General features: G+C 38.5%; 1 protein-coding gene across 8 annotated transcripts in view; it reads right to left on the bottom strand.

Moving 5' to 3' along the window:
* Positions 1-20,055, bottom strand: part of pmfbp1 (polyamine modulated factor 1 binding protein 1) — a 263,364-nt gene that overhangs the window by 37,901 nt on the left and 205,408 nt on the right. For 7 of the 8 annotated variants that reach the window (XM_055213102.2, XM_055213135.2, XM_055213127.2 and 4 more), the window contains 6 exons: positions 18,755-18,811; positions 16,148-16,390; positions 15,289-15,423; positions 8,477-8,602; positions 1,413-1,598; positions 1,108-1,338 (listed from right to left, as the gene is read on the bottom strand). In XM_055213102.2, the coding sequence (XP_055069077.2) occupies positions 1,108-1,338; positions 1,413-1,598; positions 8,477-8,602; positions 15,289-15,423; positions 16,148-16,390; positions 18,755-18,811 (978 nt within the window). The remainder of the gene's footprint in view (positions 1-1,107; positions 1,339-1,412; positions 1,599-8,476; positions 8,603-15,288; positions 15,424-16,147; positions 16,391-18,754; positions 18,812-20,055) is intronic. The other variant, XM_055213142.2, reaches the window with a different exon arrangement.

The following is a 20,055-nucleotide window of genomic DNA, read 5'->3' as shown; positions in this document are numbered from 1 at the left end:
AGTAAATGCCGCTCCATCTGAATGCAGGTCATGGCAATTTACTACTAATCACCGAACCGGCTTTACTGATAAGACACGCATGAGAATCGCAGGTGTTTTTTTACCCAGCCCTACAGTATACTCGTGCATGTCTATAGACTGAATGAACACATGCGCATGACTTTACCGATATTACAAATTCTTGCTTACATAATAGAGACGACAAAAGGTCGTTGTTAAAAACTTGCACTTTGAAACCAGTCTTCAAAAGTTTTAGGACAAACCGCATAAAAACATTCTAGTTTATGGTTCAAATCGTTGTTGTGTAACAAACGACAGCCAATAAACTGGAAGTCATTTATTACCTATGGAGTAGGGCTGGGTATCGATTCAAATGTTCCAGATCGATTTGATTTCGATTCACAAGCTATCAAATCGATTCGATTTCGATTCTTGATTCAATTTTTGATTCAGGTTCTCGGGTTGGTTTTTATACTCAATTCTCGATTCAACTCAATGAATATAGATTTAATACAAATCCTATATTAATAAAAAAGAACAGTGAACAGCAGTTTACAAGTGGGTAATTAATAAAAAGAAATTAAAAGCCACAACACTATCGTCGTCGTCTTGCGAAATCTAAAATGCTTCCTCTGACTTTTTATGTGAAGGTGGCCTCAACGTCGATGAAGCACCTAAAACCGCCATTTTAAGCACTAAATGAATGTATTACAGGCTTGCTTCTCGCTCCTTGGTAACATCACGCAAGGCAAAAAATAGGGTGACATCTAGTGAAGAAGATTAGTAATTAGATTAACGTTAATTTTACGTTCAATGTTTGCGGAAATAAATATGAAAGAAAAAATTTATTCTGATCTTTGAGAATCGATTTTGAATCGACCACGTAAAAAAAACTAATCACCGAAAAAAAGTTTTTTTTGCCCAGCCCTACTATGGAGAGTCGTTGAACTTGTGCGACTACACCACATACAACACACCGACCAGAAGTAATCTATTTCAGTGTATGGAATGAGCTTCTCTCCCATGTTGGCACGGATTTACGAATAAACTACAAAAGTTGTGTCATGTACAGTGGAAAGGTGGCTTAAGAGTAATATAGGCACCAACCTTATCATGGGTCTCTTTCAGGTCCTGTCCTTGGCTTTGCTGGGTACTCTCTAGTTTGGCGATTTTGTTGAGGCAGGCTTGATACTCATGTTTGTATAGCTCGAGGGAGTCACTAAGAGGTTGTAGTCTGGCCTCTGCATCAGTAGCTAACTTCTCAGCCTCCAATAAGCCAGTTTTCAGGTGAATCAACTCTGTATTCTGACAACAGAAGGTTGTTTCCCTGCAGATGATCTGACACACACGAACACACTTATATTTAGAAGCAGAGATCTAGTGTGCGACTGAGGTTGGCTATGCTGTCTCACCTTTTCTTCTGTGTCTCTCTGTTGTCTGTGGGCTGTCTTCAGCTGCAGGCGGCCTTGTGTGCTCTCCAGCTCTTTCTTAAGGTCCTGCACCTCCGTTACTCGGCTCTGCCTCTGCTCCAGCGCCTCCTGCTGCCAACGCGGTACCTCCCGACACAACTCAGAGAGCGACTTGTTCTGGCCTTTACACTGAAACATAGTTAGCAGAAAAACAGAGATGCACACAGGCTGACTTTCAAAAACAAGTAAGGAAATATAATGTCATTGCATGGATTTGAACACAGTAGGTTGTCTGCATTTGACAGAATTCAAGTGACATGTTCACAGGTGCTTTCAAAGATGCTTCATCCAATCAGAATTTGGATAAGAGTCAGAACAATCAGTTTATAAACTCACATTTAAACACACACACTCGCTGGCATATATAATGAATGCTCGAGATTTGCAGACAGAAATCAGTGAAGCCTGTTTGCTCCCTGAAGCATGTCTGCAGTGCCTCGCTGATAGAAGCTCTACATTAGATTATTAGACTCCAGAGAGAGCAGATCCCAGATTGGATAATATTATTTTTTCCTCTGGCTGATGATGCATTACAAAAATAAGGAGCACTGTAACAGATGTCTCGCAGGGTGAAAATAATAAATCACACCGGCTACTGTGCACACACATATATGCGGTATATTGGTTTTGTGAGTTAACTTGCATGATTTATTGGTCTTGATGAAAGCCCAGGATGGAGCTGCTCTTCGGTGCACTAAACTTCCCTCGCAAGCATCATTAAGACTACAGCACTAATTGTGTTGTTTTAAAAGAGCAGAACCTGATAATGACTCCATTAGTGATTCATCTACACGTCTGTTTGTTTGGAGTTGAGCCGGGAGGATGTACACACGGAAGGCAGAGAAGGGAAAAACATCTGACGGATGAAGTGAATTAAGAAAACCAGCAGCAGAAAGGAGAGATGGTGGCTATGTAGTGGGAACATACAAACCGTAGATACTCATTGCAAAAAATGATGCTCTTAGTCAGTATATAGACAGTATTGTGCAAAAGTCTTAGGCCACCACCACCAGACTTGTTGTTTTAGAAGTTTTAATGTTCATCCATATTTATTTATATTATTTTCAACCAAAAAAAAAAACATTTTTCTACATGTCTTCTTTAGGCATTGTCAGCGTTTAGTGTGACCTCTCTTGGCACTAAACACAACTTGAGCATTTTTGAGCAGTATAAAGTACGGTTTCATCGGACACACGTAGGGTGAAACGATACGTGCCTGGTCTGAACTTTACTTCCAGTTTCAGTTTATTTTATAGTCTGACTAGTTGCTAAACTGAACTCTTGAACAAATACCTCGTCGAAAATAACACATGTTTTGCTTGTTATATAAATAAACTACGTTTAAAGTACTTTGTTGTTATTTTATCTTAGCGGAGTTTACTGGAAGTTATATATACATATACAGCGGGGAAAATTTAAGTATCTGATACATCAGCATTTTTATCAGTAAGGGGATTTCTAAATGGGCTATTGACACAAAATTTCCACCAGATGTAGCCATCAAGCCAAATATGGAATTTATACAAAGAAATCAGAACATTTAAGTATACAAGTTGAGTCATAATAAATAAAGTGAAATGACACAGGGAATAAGTATTGAACACCCTTTATTTAATACTTTGTGGAAAAGCCTTTGTTGGTGATTACAGCTTTTAGATGCCTCTTGTATGGAGAGACCAGTCGTCTGCATTGCTCAGGAGTTATTCTGGCCCAGTTTTCCACCCAAATGGTTTTTTAATCTTGAAGGTTCCTTGGGCATTTTTTTATGAACTTTGATCTTCAGTTCTCTTCATAGATTTTCTATGGGATTTAGGTCAGCTGATTGACCGGGTCATTTAAGCAACTTGATTTTCTTTCTTTGAAACCACTTCATTGTTTCGTTGGCCTTGTGTTTGGGATCAGTGTCTTGCTGAAATGTCCATCCTCTTTTCATATTCAGCTTTCTGGTAGATGGCAGCAGATTTTTATCCAGAATGTCCCGGCACATTTCTCCATTCATTCTCCCTTCAATAATATGAAGTCTGCCAGTACCCCTTGGTGAAAAGCAGCCCCAAATCAAGATGCTTCCACCCCCAAACTTAACTGTTGGCATGGTGTTCTTGGGGTGGTGGGCAGTGCCATTTCTTCTCCAATCATGGTGTGTAGAATGTTTCTTTCAAAAAGTTCAATTTTGCTTTCATCTGATCATACTATAGTCTCCCAATAATCCACAGGCTTCTCCAATTCTTTTTTTCAGCAATGGAGTCTTGTGTGGTGAGCGTGCATGGATGCCATGGCGGTTCAGTGCATGGCTTATAGTTTTCTTTGAAACAACAGTACCTGCAGATGCAAGGTCTTCCTGAAGTTCTGCCCGAGTGGTTCTTGGCTCTTGGAGAACTCTCCTGATTATTCTTTGGACTCCTTGGACAGTGATTTTACGTGGAGCACCTGCTCATGGCTAGTTTTTGGTGAAGTGATGTTCTTTCCATTTCTGGATAATGGCGTCCACAGTGCTCACAGGAACATTCAGCATTCTGGATATGCACCTATAACCATTCCCATTGAAATGCTTTCAATGATAAGATTTTGAAGATCTTGAGAGAGTTCTTTGCTTTTACCCATCATGAAGTCTTTCCTGTCCGCCTCCTGGGAAATGAGATGCCTTTATAGGCCATCAATTAGGACTAAAGCAGCTGATATCAATTAGTACTGATAGGGGGCAGGGTTTCTCTCTCAATACTGACAGTTTTCAGGTGATCTCCTGGCCTTCTATGTCATTTTGCACCTTGTTCTCTTCATGTGTTCAATACTTATTTCCTGTGTCATTTCACTTTATTTATTGTGACTCAACTTGTGTGCTTAAATGTTCTGATTTCTTTGTATAAATTCAATATGTGGCTTGATGACTACATCTGGTGGAAATTTTGTGTTAATAGCCCACTTAGAAATCTCCTTACTGATAAAAATGCTAATGTGTCAAATACTTATTTTCCCCGCTCTATATAAGCAAAAGTCAAAAATATATACAAGGTAAAAAATAGGGGTAAAAGTTTGGCCCGTATCATATTTACAAATTTAAAACTGGCCCTGAAGAAGAGTACTTAAAGATCCCTTGTATAGACTGATATTTTTCAGATGTCTGGACTCTGAAGTTTAGGAAAATATAAATAGCTGGTTCAATATACTGGTAATAAATGCATTCTTTGAGATTTTTTGCATTTTTGACTGCAAATGTCACATGCATAATGCTGAAATTGCTTAACTTGTTTTTATAAAATACATCTTAAATTAAGGTTATTTATTTTTTGCACTTACTTGATTTCTTCTTTCTACAATGATAATTTGCAAATGAGGTCAAATAAAGTTAATTCAAAATATTTTCTCTAATAATGTTTTTGTGTACTTCTTAAGAATGTTTAGATGTTTAAACAAAACAGTAGAAAATACATATTAGAAAAATGATTTTTGCTGTGTAACAGCAGAAATAAGATCTAATAATGTTTTTATGACACTAGTAAATGCTGGTAAGGGAGAGGAAGACACCAGTGTATGGCACAGCTGCATGAATTACAGCCTGAATCAGTGCTAAGCTGCAGTGTAATTTTCTAAGTCCTTGTTTCAGTCCAGAACTCATCACAGAGACACCAGCCTGTGGCTATTTGAAAGAGAGAAAGAGAGAAAAAGAGAGAGATATTTTTATGGCGGTGTCTCTAGGTCTTTTCCACGCTACTGATTAATTTCTTACTAGATCGGTGTGCCAGCAGTGTTATTAGCATAAAATTTCCATGGATCCGATGCTGCTATAAACCCTGTCATCAAGTCACTTGTCAAACACACAATTTCAAATCTCATTTAGTTTCTAATATCATTTTCATACCAGGAAAAGAGGAGGGTGTGGAGAAAGGTGGAGGGGGTTGGAGCAGGACCTGTTATGTAAGGGATGAACAGAGTCATTGATCAAAATTAAAGAGCCGCACGTCGCTTCACGATTAAAATTTTCACGGATCAGCATGAAGTGATTAGAAGGTGACGCAGACGTCAGCAGAATAACAAGATGCTTATGTGTCTACTGTAGATGTGCAGAATGTTCTGGAGTTCTTCTCATGGTTTACAAGTGCTATACAATCAGTCAGGTTCTTGTTGACCAGAGAAAAGGGTTTGCAGTGTGAAATGCATCTGATGAGATGAAAGAATAGGTTATGGCAACATAATACAAAGACAATAAATATGTGCCTTTGTACTGCATTGCCTTTGCTGGTTGCTCTCGTAAAATAAGTATAATAATTCACAAATTACTGACTGATATAAAGGAAACTTTTAATAAAGTTGTTAAAGTCTGATATAAATGTGTTCTCAGTTTGTGACATCACAGAAAAATGTGTTATTAAAGCAACACTATGTAGTTTTTACCTTTAAATAATGTCTCTAAAATTATTTCAGTGATAGAACAACTTTTAACTGGACAAATTGTACTGTTGCTGCAACCTGAGCAGCCTCCTAGCTGCTACAAGCACACTCTGAAAGTGGCGGTGGAGGGTAGAGCACACAGCCCCGCCCCTCCCCCAGCCTGCAGAAGAGTGTCTGATACCAGGCACTGTTGCGCTTTTCAACCACATGGGGGAGCTGTAAGTCATTTTTACATGGAAACTACATAGTGTTGCTTTAACCACCCAGCCAAATATGAATGATTAAAAACATGAATGGATGCTCATGATTGTGTTAGGGGCGGGGCCATGCTCGGTGGCTCCAGTGCATCATCGAGACACTGTTTTAGCCACGCCCAAATAATCCTGAACAAAGAAATGTGGAAAATGTGTGTTTGTATTGTGTTTCAGCAAAATATTTCTAACATTTATAATGTGTTTAGAAAACAATTCTATGAAATAACTTTACCGTACATAAAATATTTATCTTTGTAATTTTTATTAAAAAAAAAGGGTTTTCTCCATCTATAACTCCTTTTAAACTGACATTACCAGGCTCTCTTTTAACAAACAGTTTGATTTTTTTTAAATATCACATTACAATAATAAAATTGATTGCAAATGCTGCCTTATGTTGGATTTGTAAATGACAGCATGCATCTTAAAACACAAACAGTTTATCTGCCATGGTTTTTAATAATAAAAACAGCATCTTTTGTCTGGCATGTATAGACCGTTTCACCGGGCGTCTGGTCCGAACTTTACTTCCAGTTTCTGTTTGTTTAATGGTCTGACTAGTTGCTGAAACGGAACTCTTAAACAAATACCTTGTCGAAAATAACAAATGTTTTGGGTTCCTATGTAATATACGTGTTGTTTATTTTGCTTGCTATATAAATAAACTACTTTAAAAGAACTTTGTTACTAATTCTTCGCAGAGTTTAACGGAAGTTACGTGATGACCACGAAAGCTGCGTGTTTATGTTGTTACTAATGAAACCGTCTATAGTCTTAAGTAAATAAAGATGCTTCACGATGCCATAGAAGAACAATTTTTGGCTAAAAGATTTTTGGCATATAGAACCTTTAACCTTCAAAAACCTTTCTGTTTCCAGGGTTCCCACACCTTGGTTAACTTTAAATTCAAGGACCTATCAAGGACTTTCCAGGTCCAATACCCTCAAATTCAAGGACTAAATGTGGGGACACATTTCAAGTGAGAGCAAGGTTACATCGTGTTACCTTATAAGATACATTGTTACAGTTCCCTTTCGAGGGAACTCGCGCTGCATCACTGCGGTGACACTTTGGGGACGTCTCCAGGGGTAAGTGCGTCTGAATGTGTATATCAAATTTAACCAATAGTGAGGCTTAACAACAAAGACAGGGTGACACGGGAGCCAGGAAGTATATCGCTATCTGAAATATTGACAAAGATGGCATTACAGGGACATAGGAAGTATGGCAAGGGAGACGCAGCGCCTCGTTCCCTTCTCAGGGAACAACAGTTACATGCGTAACCCTAAACGCTTTCATATGTCAAACACAACTATGCAAAAAAGCATTTTGGTATGAATCTACATTCGCATACAGAAGATATAAACATTTAAAGTAAACAGTTTAGCATGTGTGCTTAAAAAGTCTAGAATTTTTATGATATTATCCTACACTACACAGGAAATAATATGGATTTTTTTCCAGAAAACTTCTTGCATAAAATACATGACCTGTATTTATGTATATTTTCAAAAACTTCACAGGGCCTCGAATCCCCCCCACCCAGATTCACAAACTTTCAAGGATTTCAAGGACCTGTGGGAACCATGAAATTAAGGTGCTTCACAATGCAATAGAAGAATAATTTTTGTCTAAAATATTTTTGGAATAAAGATCCTTTAACCTTCAAAAAACCTTTCTGTTTCTTTAGATTATAAAAAGATATGAAATAATGGCTCTTAGAATGCTAACCAAAAAGTCTGTTCTTCCATGGCATTGCTGTTTAAAATCTTTTAAGCTCCTTTATTTTTAAGAGGATTCTGTAGTTAGGGGGTTCATTTTGGGACGCAAAAAATTTAAAACTGTGGAAAAGCCTGCAACCAGCAGATATTGCACACACCTCTCTAATAAAACCTCATAAAGTCCTGTCACAGACCTTCAGACGCAGCAATAAATATGATAAACGCCGTTTTCATAACACATACCCAGCCACCTAAAGCCGAATGGACGGCATGTCCACTAATTATAAATAACAGCGGTTAGGAGAGGGTGGAACGGCGGTGGTTTCATTTTAATAAGGACACAGAATCAATGCAATTTAATCAATCTTCCCTAATTAAAAAAATCTATATTGTGAAACAATCAAGGTGCATAAACAAGATTAAAATAAATGAAGGAAGTGTGCCACAGGCAAGGGAGGGCCGAATTAAAGGGAGTTAATTGGAATTCCATGGCTATATGTGACTCGTCGATGCGGTGGACAGAAAAGTGCATGCAAACAGCCTTCAGCTAAAGACGTACAAATGCCACAAACTTCTGTTTTTCATTTCTTTTTCATTACTCAAATCGGGCAATTTGTGCTTTTAGTGATTTAAGTTTCGTGTTTACCTCCATGTAAAGGCCGTCTCTCTCTCGCTGCTGTGAAGCTTTGTGTTTGTTCTCCTCTATCACCTCCTCTCTCTGTTCCTGGATCTCTTGAAGTCTCCTCACCTCCTTTCCTTTAGACATGACCTCCTGCATACACAACCGATAAAAGACTGTAGAGCAGTGGTTCTTAAACCATATCTTTATGATATTTTATAAAATACATTAATTTATTATTATATCATTATAATTTAAGTTCTGTGCAATCAAACCTAAAAAAAGATACCTACAGAACTAAATTGTACAATTTAATATGTTTAATTCAAATTATAAATTTGAGATTGTTTTGTCATGAATTTTCTTTGGAGCGGGGATGGATCCAACACATAAGGGGGTCGCACACCGGACAAGAAGCGCATGAATCTAAAAACAGAACACATTATTTTGTATGAATGTACACACACCAGTGGCGCCTGTCCGCTGTGACTCTGGACACTGCTCAAATCCCTCGTGCCACTTACATAGTTTAATATTAAATAATATCACCCAAATCGTTAGCAATTAACATTGGCTGCTAACGTATATTTTGCAATTTAACTCTTTCACCGCCAGCGTTTTTTAAAAAAAGGTGCCAGCCAGCGCCAGCGTTTTTCATGATTTTCACAAAAGTTTAATGCCTTCCAGAAAATGTTCTTCTTCAAATATATAAACATACAATATACCAAATGAAAGAACAGACCCTCTGCTTTAAAAAAAAAAACAAAAACGTTTCATCCTACCTTCAGGAGTTCTTTTGTAATCAGCTTTTGAATATCGGTAGGTTTCTGCAAAAACATCACATTTTGAGCAAAAAGCAGAGATAATTCCATTTTTGTGACGGACTTTTCATAGAGATCCCATTCAGAGCGATCTTTAAAACAGACACGGAAAGTAGTGGCTAATAGCGGTATTGCGGAAAGACGGAAATACTCGTCATTGCCGGGGAAGCGTTTTCTCTTGATTGACGAGAAATCTCGTCAATGGCGGGGAAAGAGTTAAAGTAGACGCTATCTGAATAAGCTTGCACTATTTAATGTGCACTTCTGGTGTACGAAATGTCAGAGTGTCCTAAACGCGACACGGCACTTCACCCCTTTAGGGTGCCCACGCTGAAAAATGTGAGAACCACTGCATTACCGTGGGTTCACACCTGCTGCGTTTGAGGCGTCAAAATTGCATCTACCGCGCCTAGTTTGCCGCTGGAACATTTTGAGTTTACTCGCTTCATTAATGCGTGAAAGCCGTGCGTGAAATTCTAGTCATCGAGACATCACGTCAAGGAAATTCACGTCAGACTTCTGTGACTCCGCTCGCTTCCTGTAATCATGCACTACTAGAGCAAGCTCCTGATTGGTTAACGCGACGCGTTTTTCCACCGATTTTCCACATACTGTACATTTTTGAAGCTCCAGCATTCACTCTCTTCCTGAAACGCGCTGATTTGAAAATCTGTGTGTCCCTGATTGGCCAGCTAATCTGTATGTTGTGATTGTCCTGAATACCTCTGACGTCAGCCAAGAATTGTGGTGCTCACATTTAATTTACAGGCTGTGAAGCGGGAGGAATTGTGATAATGTCGGTCTTGTCTACATCACCAATCTTAGGAAGTTAACTGTTGCCTACAACCCGTGTGTTTGTTGCAGTCCAAGAAAAGAGATTTACGTTGGAGACGATAACTCGCGTCATCGTTTCCTTTGGGGTTTGTACCTTTTGCATATCATTAACATGTACTAATACACACCAACACAGGAAAGGAAATGTAAAAACGTGAATCGGACAATAGGTGCTCTTTAAATAAATATAATAAACACATATAATACATGGGTTTATTAAATATAATACATAACTGTAAATAAATATGACAAGCAGGTGTTTTGATCTCTTTAACTAATACAATAAACATGACAAATGTAAGAAAGTAAGAAAGTAAACTTTACTGTTTCACAGTAAAATCAATAAAGCCACACAGGTGTAAGTGTTTATGACAAATCTCTGTGATAGCTCTCTGATGCAATTTCAGAGACTGGCATAAATATCTGAAATTTTCATTTGGTTCTTCCCCATATAGTGGACTCAATTGTCATTCGCTGTATAGGGAATAGTGAATAAGTGAACGAGGAAGTGGTTTCAGACACAGGAACAGTCTACAGGGCGATATTTGACGTGACACCCAGCAATCGATTCAGTGAAGTGCCCTGCAGTGAAATACACAGTAACAGGTGTTTCACATTATGGCTGTTACTATATTATACATTTTTACATGGATGGGATGTTTTATTGACCAATAAACATTCAGGACTGGAATCTGTTTCCTAATGTTTATGGTTGAACAATATAGATTTTTTGATGACTGATGCTACCAGCAGGACCGTTAAAGGCAGATTTCATGTCCATACGTACATAATACAATTTTCTTTTTCTTTACATATTGGATTTCTACTTTTATTAGGAAAGATAACAGGAGGAGGGACAGGAAACCATATGGAGGACCAGAATCAGATAATGGCCTAAGACAGATTTAAAGTCAGGTCACAGGCACAGATGTTTTTCATAATAACCAGAAATTCATGAGATCTCAGCGATGTCTTAAACTTTGCTCAAACACCAAAGATTTAAAAAAGATTAAAAAAAATAGCATAAAAGGCCTTTAACTGGAAGCATATAAGATCTGTTCGATTCATTAAACCCCCAGCATCATTCCCCAAAGTTTTTCAAGAACAATCTCACTCCCTCAATCTTTCCCATCTCCTCATCTGTCCGCTCGGATTAAAATGACATCTCCCCTTGAGTCTTAAGAAATGCCACATGAAGCAGTCACTAACAAGTCTGACGTGCCCCCTTCCTCTATGTGCATGCGTAGGGAGGGCAGACAGAGGTGTGGTGGTGGGGGTGGAAGGGTATTGGACGTGCCCTTCAGCAAAAATGAATTTTCCAATTGCAGTTAGTTCTGCCATGAATAAATAAACAAATGAATAATTGAAAGGGCGACATAAATAAATAACATCACAAACATTTCACAGGCACTCTTAAGTTTGGCAGATAACTGGGGCTGCATGCTAATGACAAAAATAAAACAGTACACATAGAAGAATCCAATGCATTATTCACCGCTCGCTCACTATGAAAAAAACACAAAATAAATTAATAAATATATAAAAAAAACTCTCAAGGAACTCAAAACATTCAGTCAGCACTGAAGTGATAAGTTTGTCCAATTTGAAAAGAACAAGGAGATTTTCCCGAACAAATAAGTGACCGGTCAAAGACATATAAATAAACACGAGAAGACTCCTGCTTCAATTGACGGGTTATGCAAAGGTTTGCCTCCGAGCACGTAGCACGAAGAGAAGACGGGGTCGTGTGTCAGGTCCATCTTTTTATTCCTCTGTGCGTGTAAGAGAGAGCGGATGGACAAGACAGCACACGTGCCTTGATCCTGCACGCTTTTGGACCACTGAGGCCTTCTGATGCACTGAGCACGATGCAAACTGCACAAGTCTCAAAATAGATGTAAAGGTTGATAAGGGGAAAAAAATATTTGCAGGTGCTCTTGGTGAGATCTTTCTGCCAATGCTGGATGTCAAAGTTCATCAGAAGATCATTCTGCTATTGGAGCTCACCCTGCAGCCTGACAACATTCAGATTTTAACAGCTACCCACACAAATACAGGTTGGCGTATAGGTGGGCAAGGTTGGTGTATAGGTGGGTCAGGATGCATCATGTTTTAGAAAGTACCTGGGTGTAACAGGTGAACTATTGATGGTGTTGCAGACAGTTTAGTCTTAAACTCTGTGACTCTTCTAGACCGCCCTCTCCTTCTTCTACACAACAATTGAATATACTGTACCAACTGAGCAGAAAAATATTGGCTAAACAATCAATAAAACAGGCAAAGCAGAAATAACGTTTAAAATGGGAGAAATTTTGTGTCATTTGGCCAAGTTTCTGCCAGCTGCGTATTCGTCGATTTCATCTGACGTCACACAGTGACGTATTTACAGAAAATACATTTTAGAACAAAAAGTAGATGACGATCTATCGACGATAGTCAGACATATGGCCTGTTTGCCCATTATAGTTTTAAATTATTATTATTGTTATCATCATAGTTTCACACTAACATGCTTATCCTCACATGTGAGGGTTTACTTTGTGCGAAAGAGATTGTAACGTGCACAGCACGGATTCCATTTTGCACCTGAACTTGTAATGCGCGCGTCATGGACTCTTGTTTGGACCTGAACACGCGAGGCATGAACTCCTTCTTACACCTAAACTTGTAATGCGCATTACTCTTCCTCGCACCTGAGCTTGTAACATGCGTGGCTCCGACATTGCACTAGAGAGGTTGTTAGGTGCACAGAGGTTTAAAACCAGCGAGGCTGTTGTAGCCGCTACCTGACACACAGGAAATTTCAGAGTGCTCTAATTAATGGCATCAGTTTTTCAATATTTTACCATGTTCTTACCTCAACTTAGATGAATTAATACATACCTATATTTTTTCAATGCGTGCACTTTTTATCTTTGTACAGCGCTTTTTTAATGTGTTAGCATTTAGCCTAACCCCATTCATTCCTATGGCTCCAAAAAAAAAATATTTTGTGCCACCATACTTACTCGTGTAACTACTCATGTAAGAGTCTTTAAATAGGGAAAACATGGAAGTGTTTGGTGGCTTCTAAATTCATCCCTGTTTGGATCCTAAGGAATGAATGGGGCTAGGCTAAATGCTAACACATTCATGACGCACTGTACAAAGATTAAGTGCACGCATTGAAATGGGTATGTATTAGTTTCTTTAAGTTGAAGTAGGAACATAGTAAAATATTGAAAAACGGTGGTGTTTTCCTTTAAGAAGGTTGTGGTCGTGACAGTGTTGCCCTTAGAGTAAATCAGCTTCTTTTTTGTCCACAAATCATGTGGCTAGTCATAAATGGGTAAACTATTGCCCCGCCCCTCAATACTATCGTGTATCAGCGATCTCACAGGCTGACAATAGGACAATCTCATATCGCCCAACAGTAATGTGCCTGAAAGTAGCGACAACCAACTTTAGTAAGAGCCTACTTATCAATATCTCCCTTTCAGCAAATATGGTGTAAGTGCAAACATTGAATAAATATTATGCAAAATAAACGCTCGTTTTTTGAAGTCGAAAGCTTATAAAAACGTTTTTTTTTTTGGATTGTTAGATGTACACCTTGTCACAAAGCAGCTTTTAGGTATTAATCTGTTTTTAAGTTTAATCTGTAAATAAGTTTTTATAAGCTGTCGACCCCAAAAAACGAGCGTTCAAAGACACAAAAATGGACACAGGCAACCCTTCATAGTACTTCTATTAGTAGAACTGCGTCCACTAGGGGGAAACATAGTCGGCGATCCACTTTATTCTCCGTAAAGACTGGGTTTTATGGCTCGACAGCTTATAAAAACTTATTTCTGGGTTCTTTGGCTTGTTAGCTGTACATATTGTCACACAGCAGCTTTTAGGCATTATTCAGTTTTTTGTTATAAGCCAATGACAAGGAGGCGGCTTCTCGCAATACAAAGTCAATGGAGACGGTTGGATTGCGTTCCCCCGGTGGGCGTGGTTTTCAAATTTGCATAACTGCGCTCTGTCTCTATAGCCTGCATCATTTTAATCCCGTCCAAATCGGTACATAAAATCACAGACGTCCTGGGGGACACGCTGAAACTCAAACGTCGTTTGGAAAACTAATCCCGTCCGAATAGTGCTAAAGACTAAAATCAATGATCCTCCTAATCTTATTATAAAACTTTAGTCTGGATTTCACAGACAGGGTCACGTATAGTATAATGCTATAATTGTCTATACAAATATATTGGTAACATTTTACTTCAAGGGGTGTTCATAAGACTGACATGACACCTTCTTAATCATGACATGACACGTGTCATGAACATAAAGAAGTTTTTTTGCACATTTATGTCATTAAGTGTCATTCGCTCAATTGTGTAATTTTTAATGCAAATATGAAATTGTTTGAGATGTCTTTGTTATGACAACTTGACATAAACCAATGCATCATTACTTTTCATGACAAATTGACATTAAAAGACAACATAACTTGTCATAAATCTATCATAAACATGACATAGCAGATTAATTATCAAACTTAAGAAACTATAGCTTTAGCTTCAATATGAACCACTGTAGTTGAGGTCAAGAAAAATATTCATGATGCTGTTTATAAAACAACTTGACAGACTATTAACACTTAATGACATTTTTAATGACAAATTAAATTTGTATTAATGGTAAAAAGTGGTCAGAAAAATATTTGTGACACATTTATAATGGCCTCATGACAGCCAATGTCGAAACCAACCACATGACAATTTAATGTAATGTTAACCCATAAAGCTAGGCAGTGTCTTAAGTTTGATCATTAATCTGCTATGTCAGGTTTATGACATATTTATGGTTTATGTTTATGATTTACTGGTCCATGTCAAGCTGTCACAACAAGGGCATCTCAAACAATGTCATCTTTTGCATTAAAATTAGGTTTATGACATATTTATGGTTTATGTTTATGATTTACTGGTTTATGTCAATTTGTCATAACAAGGGCATCTTAAACAATGTCATCTTTTGCATTAAAATTACACAATTGAGCGAATGTCACCTAATGAAAGTTGTCATAAACTTGCATAAAATGTCCTCCATGTTCACGACGTGCCATGCCACGACCATAAAGGTGTCATGTCAGTCTTATGAACACCCCTTTAAGTAAAGTGATACCAATATATTCAAACAGTGTTGGTTTACCTCTTTCAACTCTTTCTCGCAGGCCTGGAGCTCATTGGTCACCTGCTGCAGTGAATCTTGGGAGATGAGCAGCTGTTGGCGAAGGACTGCCGCCTCCTGAAGCAGAACTTCCAGTTTGCTCTCACGCTGACCCAGCTAACAGACACAGAGTAAGCGTCAATTAAAAACAGCAGGGTCCAATCCAAATAATGCAATTGGAAAGAGAAAACAAAAATCATTTTATGTGTTTATGTGAGGACAATACTGGAATATTATTTTCCATCATTTCTGTCCTCGATGCATTCAGGGTATGGGCTAAATTGACGATTTAAGGAAATGGTTCAATTTTTAGGGAGCGAGCCTCAGTCTATCTTCCATTAAATGGCAAATTGGATAATGTGGACTCGAACCACTTTGTCTGTTATTATTTGAGTTCACATAAATGATTGTGGATTACACATAATTATCTTCTAAAGTACCAAACCCCCCCGTTATTCCAAACACAATGATCCGACTTCAAATAAAATGTGATGAGGGTCTGTTTGAGAGTGCATGCTAGATATAAAGCCGGGAAGGGAACGTCTGATCAAATCATCTATAGCAATCATAAAGGAACACACAGAAAAACAGACAAAAGCTGCAGGGGTTGATGGTTTGGGGTGCGTTAGTTGCGTGATTTGATATTTGAAGTCATGTGGAGGTTACAAGGGCAAATTCTGCACAAGGGAGATGTGATTGGATGCTAGTTTGATGAACAGCCTTGTGAGAAGAGGTCAAATACTCTACATATTCTCTAAACTACTTGAACTCTCTCTACTCTTGTCTTAAATTGATCTTTGTTTGACCTTTGTGTCCAGTCTGTCTCCTCCCCTTCTCTCACCGTGATGCGAAGTTGGTCCATATCATTTTGAAGGCTGCGGTTCTTCTCCTGCTGTAGGTCCAGACTCCTGAGAGCCTGATCTTTGCTGTCCTGGGCCTGCTGGAGTTGGTTCTTTGTGTTCCTGAGGTTCTCTGAGACACAGTTCCATCTTTCCTTCCATTCTCTTAGTTCTTTCTCCTTCTCTGATCTGATCTTCTCCAGCTCTTTTTGTAGCTCTATAATCAGCTCCTCTTGATCCTGGACCTAGATATACATGTGAGTGTTTATTACACAAAACGTGATACTGGTCTACAACCACGTACATGGTTCTTTTGTCACATAAATTCGTCAAGCGCTTCTCGTGCGAGCAAAAGGGATCTTGTCCATTAGCTTTCAACCACAACATCTAGAGAATCTTTAATGAATTTTCCCAGACATCGTCTCAACAAGCCCTTGTGTATTTTATAAACTGACAGACTCCAGTGGTGAAGAGATCAGCACATTAACGTCCACGTGAATGAAACGCTCCCAAGTTTGTGCGAAAATATACTGCATCGGGCACCTCTGCGGACCCCTCAATTAATCACGCTGTCCGCACTCTGTTTGGAAAGTAATTTTGTCCAAGAAGTCAACGAAAATGCAGCGGTAAGTGGCGGTTGGCCACACTTTGAAGAAACAGCTTTACTGAAGTCCCAAAGCGCATAGAGGCCACACTGTAAAAACACCCATTTTAGAGCTCGCCCTTAGTTACCCTCTTCACACATACCAGCACTTCAAAAACATCTGACTTGGGGGTCACCCTTATTTACCCATCTCACACATACAAGCCACCCCAAAACACCAGTTTTAGAGCTCGCCCCTAAGCCGAAAGTATAGACGGTTTCAGCAGTAACAACATAAACAAACGGCTTTCGTGGTCAACACGTAACTTTCGGTAAACTCTGCTAAGAATAAATAACAAAAAAAGTACTTTTAAAGTAGTTTATTTATATAACAAGCAAAATAAACAACAACAAGGTATTTGTTTAAGAGTTCAGTTTCAGCAACTGGTCAGACCCGTTAACAAACAGAAACCGGAAGTAAAGTTTGGACCAGACGCGTAATTGCGTCACCGCACGTACGTCCAATGAAGCAGTCTACACTAGGGATGTCCACGTATGCGCCCCGTCCGCATGACGTCATTTTCGTCATCAGCAATGACCATCCGTGTGCGGCCTAAATTTGAGATCGCGCGGACAGTGCGCGTACAACAGCGCATGCGCGTGAAAATATTGAGACAGGACAACTATACAACTATATACAATTATACAAGGGAAATAGACAGCATTTGCACACACATTATTGTTTTTCTTTTTTAATTTTTACTTCTTCCAAGAACAGAAAGCTGTGGAACATGTTCGTCACCATAATGTTTGATTCCTGTTTGTTTTCTTCTTGTTTCTTCTAAACTGTGTTTGCAATGGTGGATCTTTTTCACCTATCCTAAATGTTTTAAAGGACAAGTTCGGTATTTTACACTAAAAGCCCTGTTTTCAGATTGTTTATGATGAAATAGAACGGTTTTGATTGAAATTTGGACATATGATGCTGGCCCAAAAATTTTCAGGTGTTTGTTCTATCACCCTTCACCTCTACAATGGCTGCATAGGTGCACTGGAACAATCCTTCCTAAAATGCATTAAACTTCACCAGGTTTTTGCCTAGTTTAGAGTGACAGATTGTACCAGTACTTTAAAGGCTGAGTGCACAATGTTTAAAAGCCAGTGTTGACATTTGAAATCACATAAACATACACGCCCTTACCCCAATAGAATCTGGACCGTCTTTTGATAGACCAGCCCCACACATACACAACCTGGGCAAGGATGTTGGTTAGTAAACACCCCCCTTACTGCTGTTTGGCTACAAGTGTGTTTTGGTAGTCAGCACGACTCCCTTTTCCAAAGTGTTTTTCAAACATTGTGCACTCCGCCTTTAAGGTCAAAATGCGTAACTGCTACACAAAATGCCTGCCTCAGAACTTGCCATTATTACACTCCTTATAGATCCAAGCCCCCCAAAAAAAATATTTCAGAGTGTGCCCTTAGTTACCCTCCTCACACATACAAGTCCTCCAAAAACACCCGTCTCAGAGCTCACCCATAGCTACATCCCTTAGAAATACAGTATAAATCCTCAAACAACATTATTAATTTTGTTTGCTTCTATCCTACATACAATAGAAAACTACAGTATGTGGCACTCCCTATATAGGGAATATTGAACAAGTGAACATTTTAAGACACAACATGTCACTGTCTTGTTTCACCCTTAAGTGTTTTCAAAGCAGCTTTTCAATAGTGACCTGTGGAGCGTTGAGTGGTGCATAACCGGGCCTCCTGATGTTAAGATTGCATATTAATATTACATTTTATTCCAGGGCCAGTCATAATATTCCAGGATGTTTTGATCAGAGCTTTCGCTGGTGATTGTGTAGGCATGTACGCGGGGTCTCAGTGTTAAGTGTCTAAGACGTGCCATTCCAGCTCTCATTCAAATGATGACAAGGTTATGACTGACACTTAACTGTGGTTAGGAAGACATTGCTTAGAAGCTAATAGGCAGTGGATTGTTGAGAGCGGCAGAGACCTTGTCCTTGAGTTGCTCTTCTCGCAGTCGTTCCAGCTCTTCGGCCTTTACACAGTCCTGCAGAGAGAGAGAGAGAGAGAGAGAGAGAGAGAGAGAGAGAGAGAGAGAGAGAGAGAGAGAGAGATAGAGATAGAGAATGAACGAAGAGAAAGAGTAGAATGGATGCTGAAAGACCTGAAGAAAACGCTATTATTATCTGTTTGATCTATTCTATATACGATGCAGGAGAATGCAACAATGTCTCTATTTGTGTTGCATTGTATGTATGTTTTCTTTAGGCCTGAAAACATCAATACTTTGCCTTTTATGAAAGAAAACATGAGGGTCGCTTATAGGTGTTGAAATGAAAACATTTTTGTATAATAATCGTTTTCTGAAACGCCTGCCAACAATAAGCGCATATCCTGTGCCACGACAGGAAGATTGCTAAGGAAACAATTTAAAAGTGATAAAGAACTGGTAAGATCTGGCAAAATAGAAAACATAACAACAAAATATACTAGTCAACATTTGAAGTGGATCAAAACCTTTCCTAAAAGTTGTCCCAGAACCAATACCCATTACCCGTTCTTGTCTTTCTTTGATGAATGTTTTTGATCCACTTCAAATGTTGACTAGTGTAACAAATCAATGAATTAATTTCCAATAATTAGAACAATCTATGGTCCCTATTTGACAAATTATTTTTGGGATCAAAAATACAAAATGAGATTTTGTTAGTATTGCAATATGGTGCTTTCATCATATTTTAAGATTTTGGGGAGACAATTTATAGTCCAGAAACGGTTCAGTTTTAATGGAGAAATTTAACTTTTTAAGATGTAAAATAAATCTTTGCCATTCCCAAAGTACATATGTGAAGTTTTAGCTCAAAATACCCCACAGATAATTTATTATAGCATGTTAAAATTGCCATGTTGTAGGTGTGAGCAAAAATGTGCCATTTTTGGGTGTGTCCTTTTAAATTAAAATGAGCTGATTGTGGTTGGACAGTGCAGATTAAGGGGCAGTTTTATCCCATTTTGACATCACAAGGGGAGCCAAATTTCAATCACCTATTTTTTTCACATGCTTGCAGAGAATGGTTTACCAAAACTAAGTTAGTGAGTTGTTTATTTTCACATTTTTTAGGTTGATAGAAGCATTGGGGACCCAATTATACCACTTAAACATAAAAAGTCAGATGTTCATGATATGTCCCCTTTAATAGAGTTTTAGGTCTTTAGTGATCTGGAATTTTAATCTAACATGGTTGGATTTCTAAACTGCCCCGATAGTATAAAACTGTCCTAATTAAAGTA

Source organism: Misgurnus anguillicaudatus, chromosome 21 (assembly GCF_027580225.2).
Source record: "Misgurnus anguillicaudatus chromosome 21, ASM2758022v2, whole genome shotgun sequence".
Taxonomy (NCBI): domain Eukaryota; kingdom Metazoa; phylum Chordata; class Actinopteri; order Cypriniformes; family Cobitidae; genus Misgurnus; species Misgurnus anguillicaudatus.
This window is presented reverse-complemented; position numbering and strand designations above follow the sequence as displayed.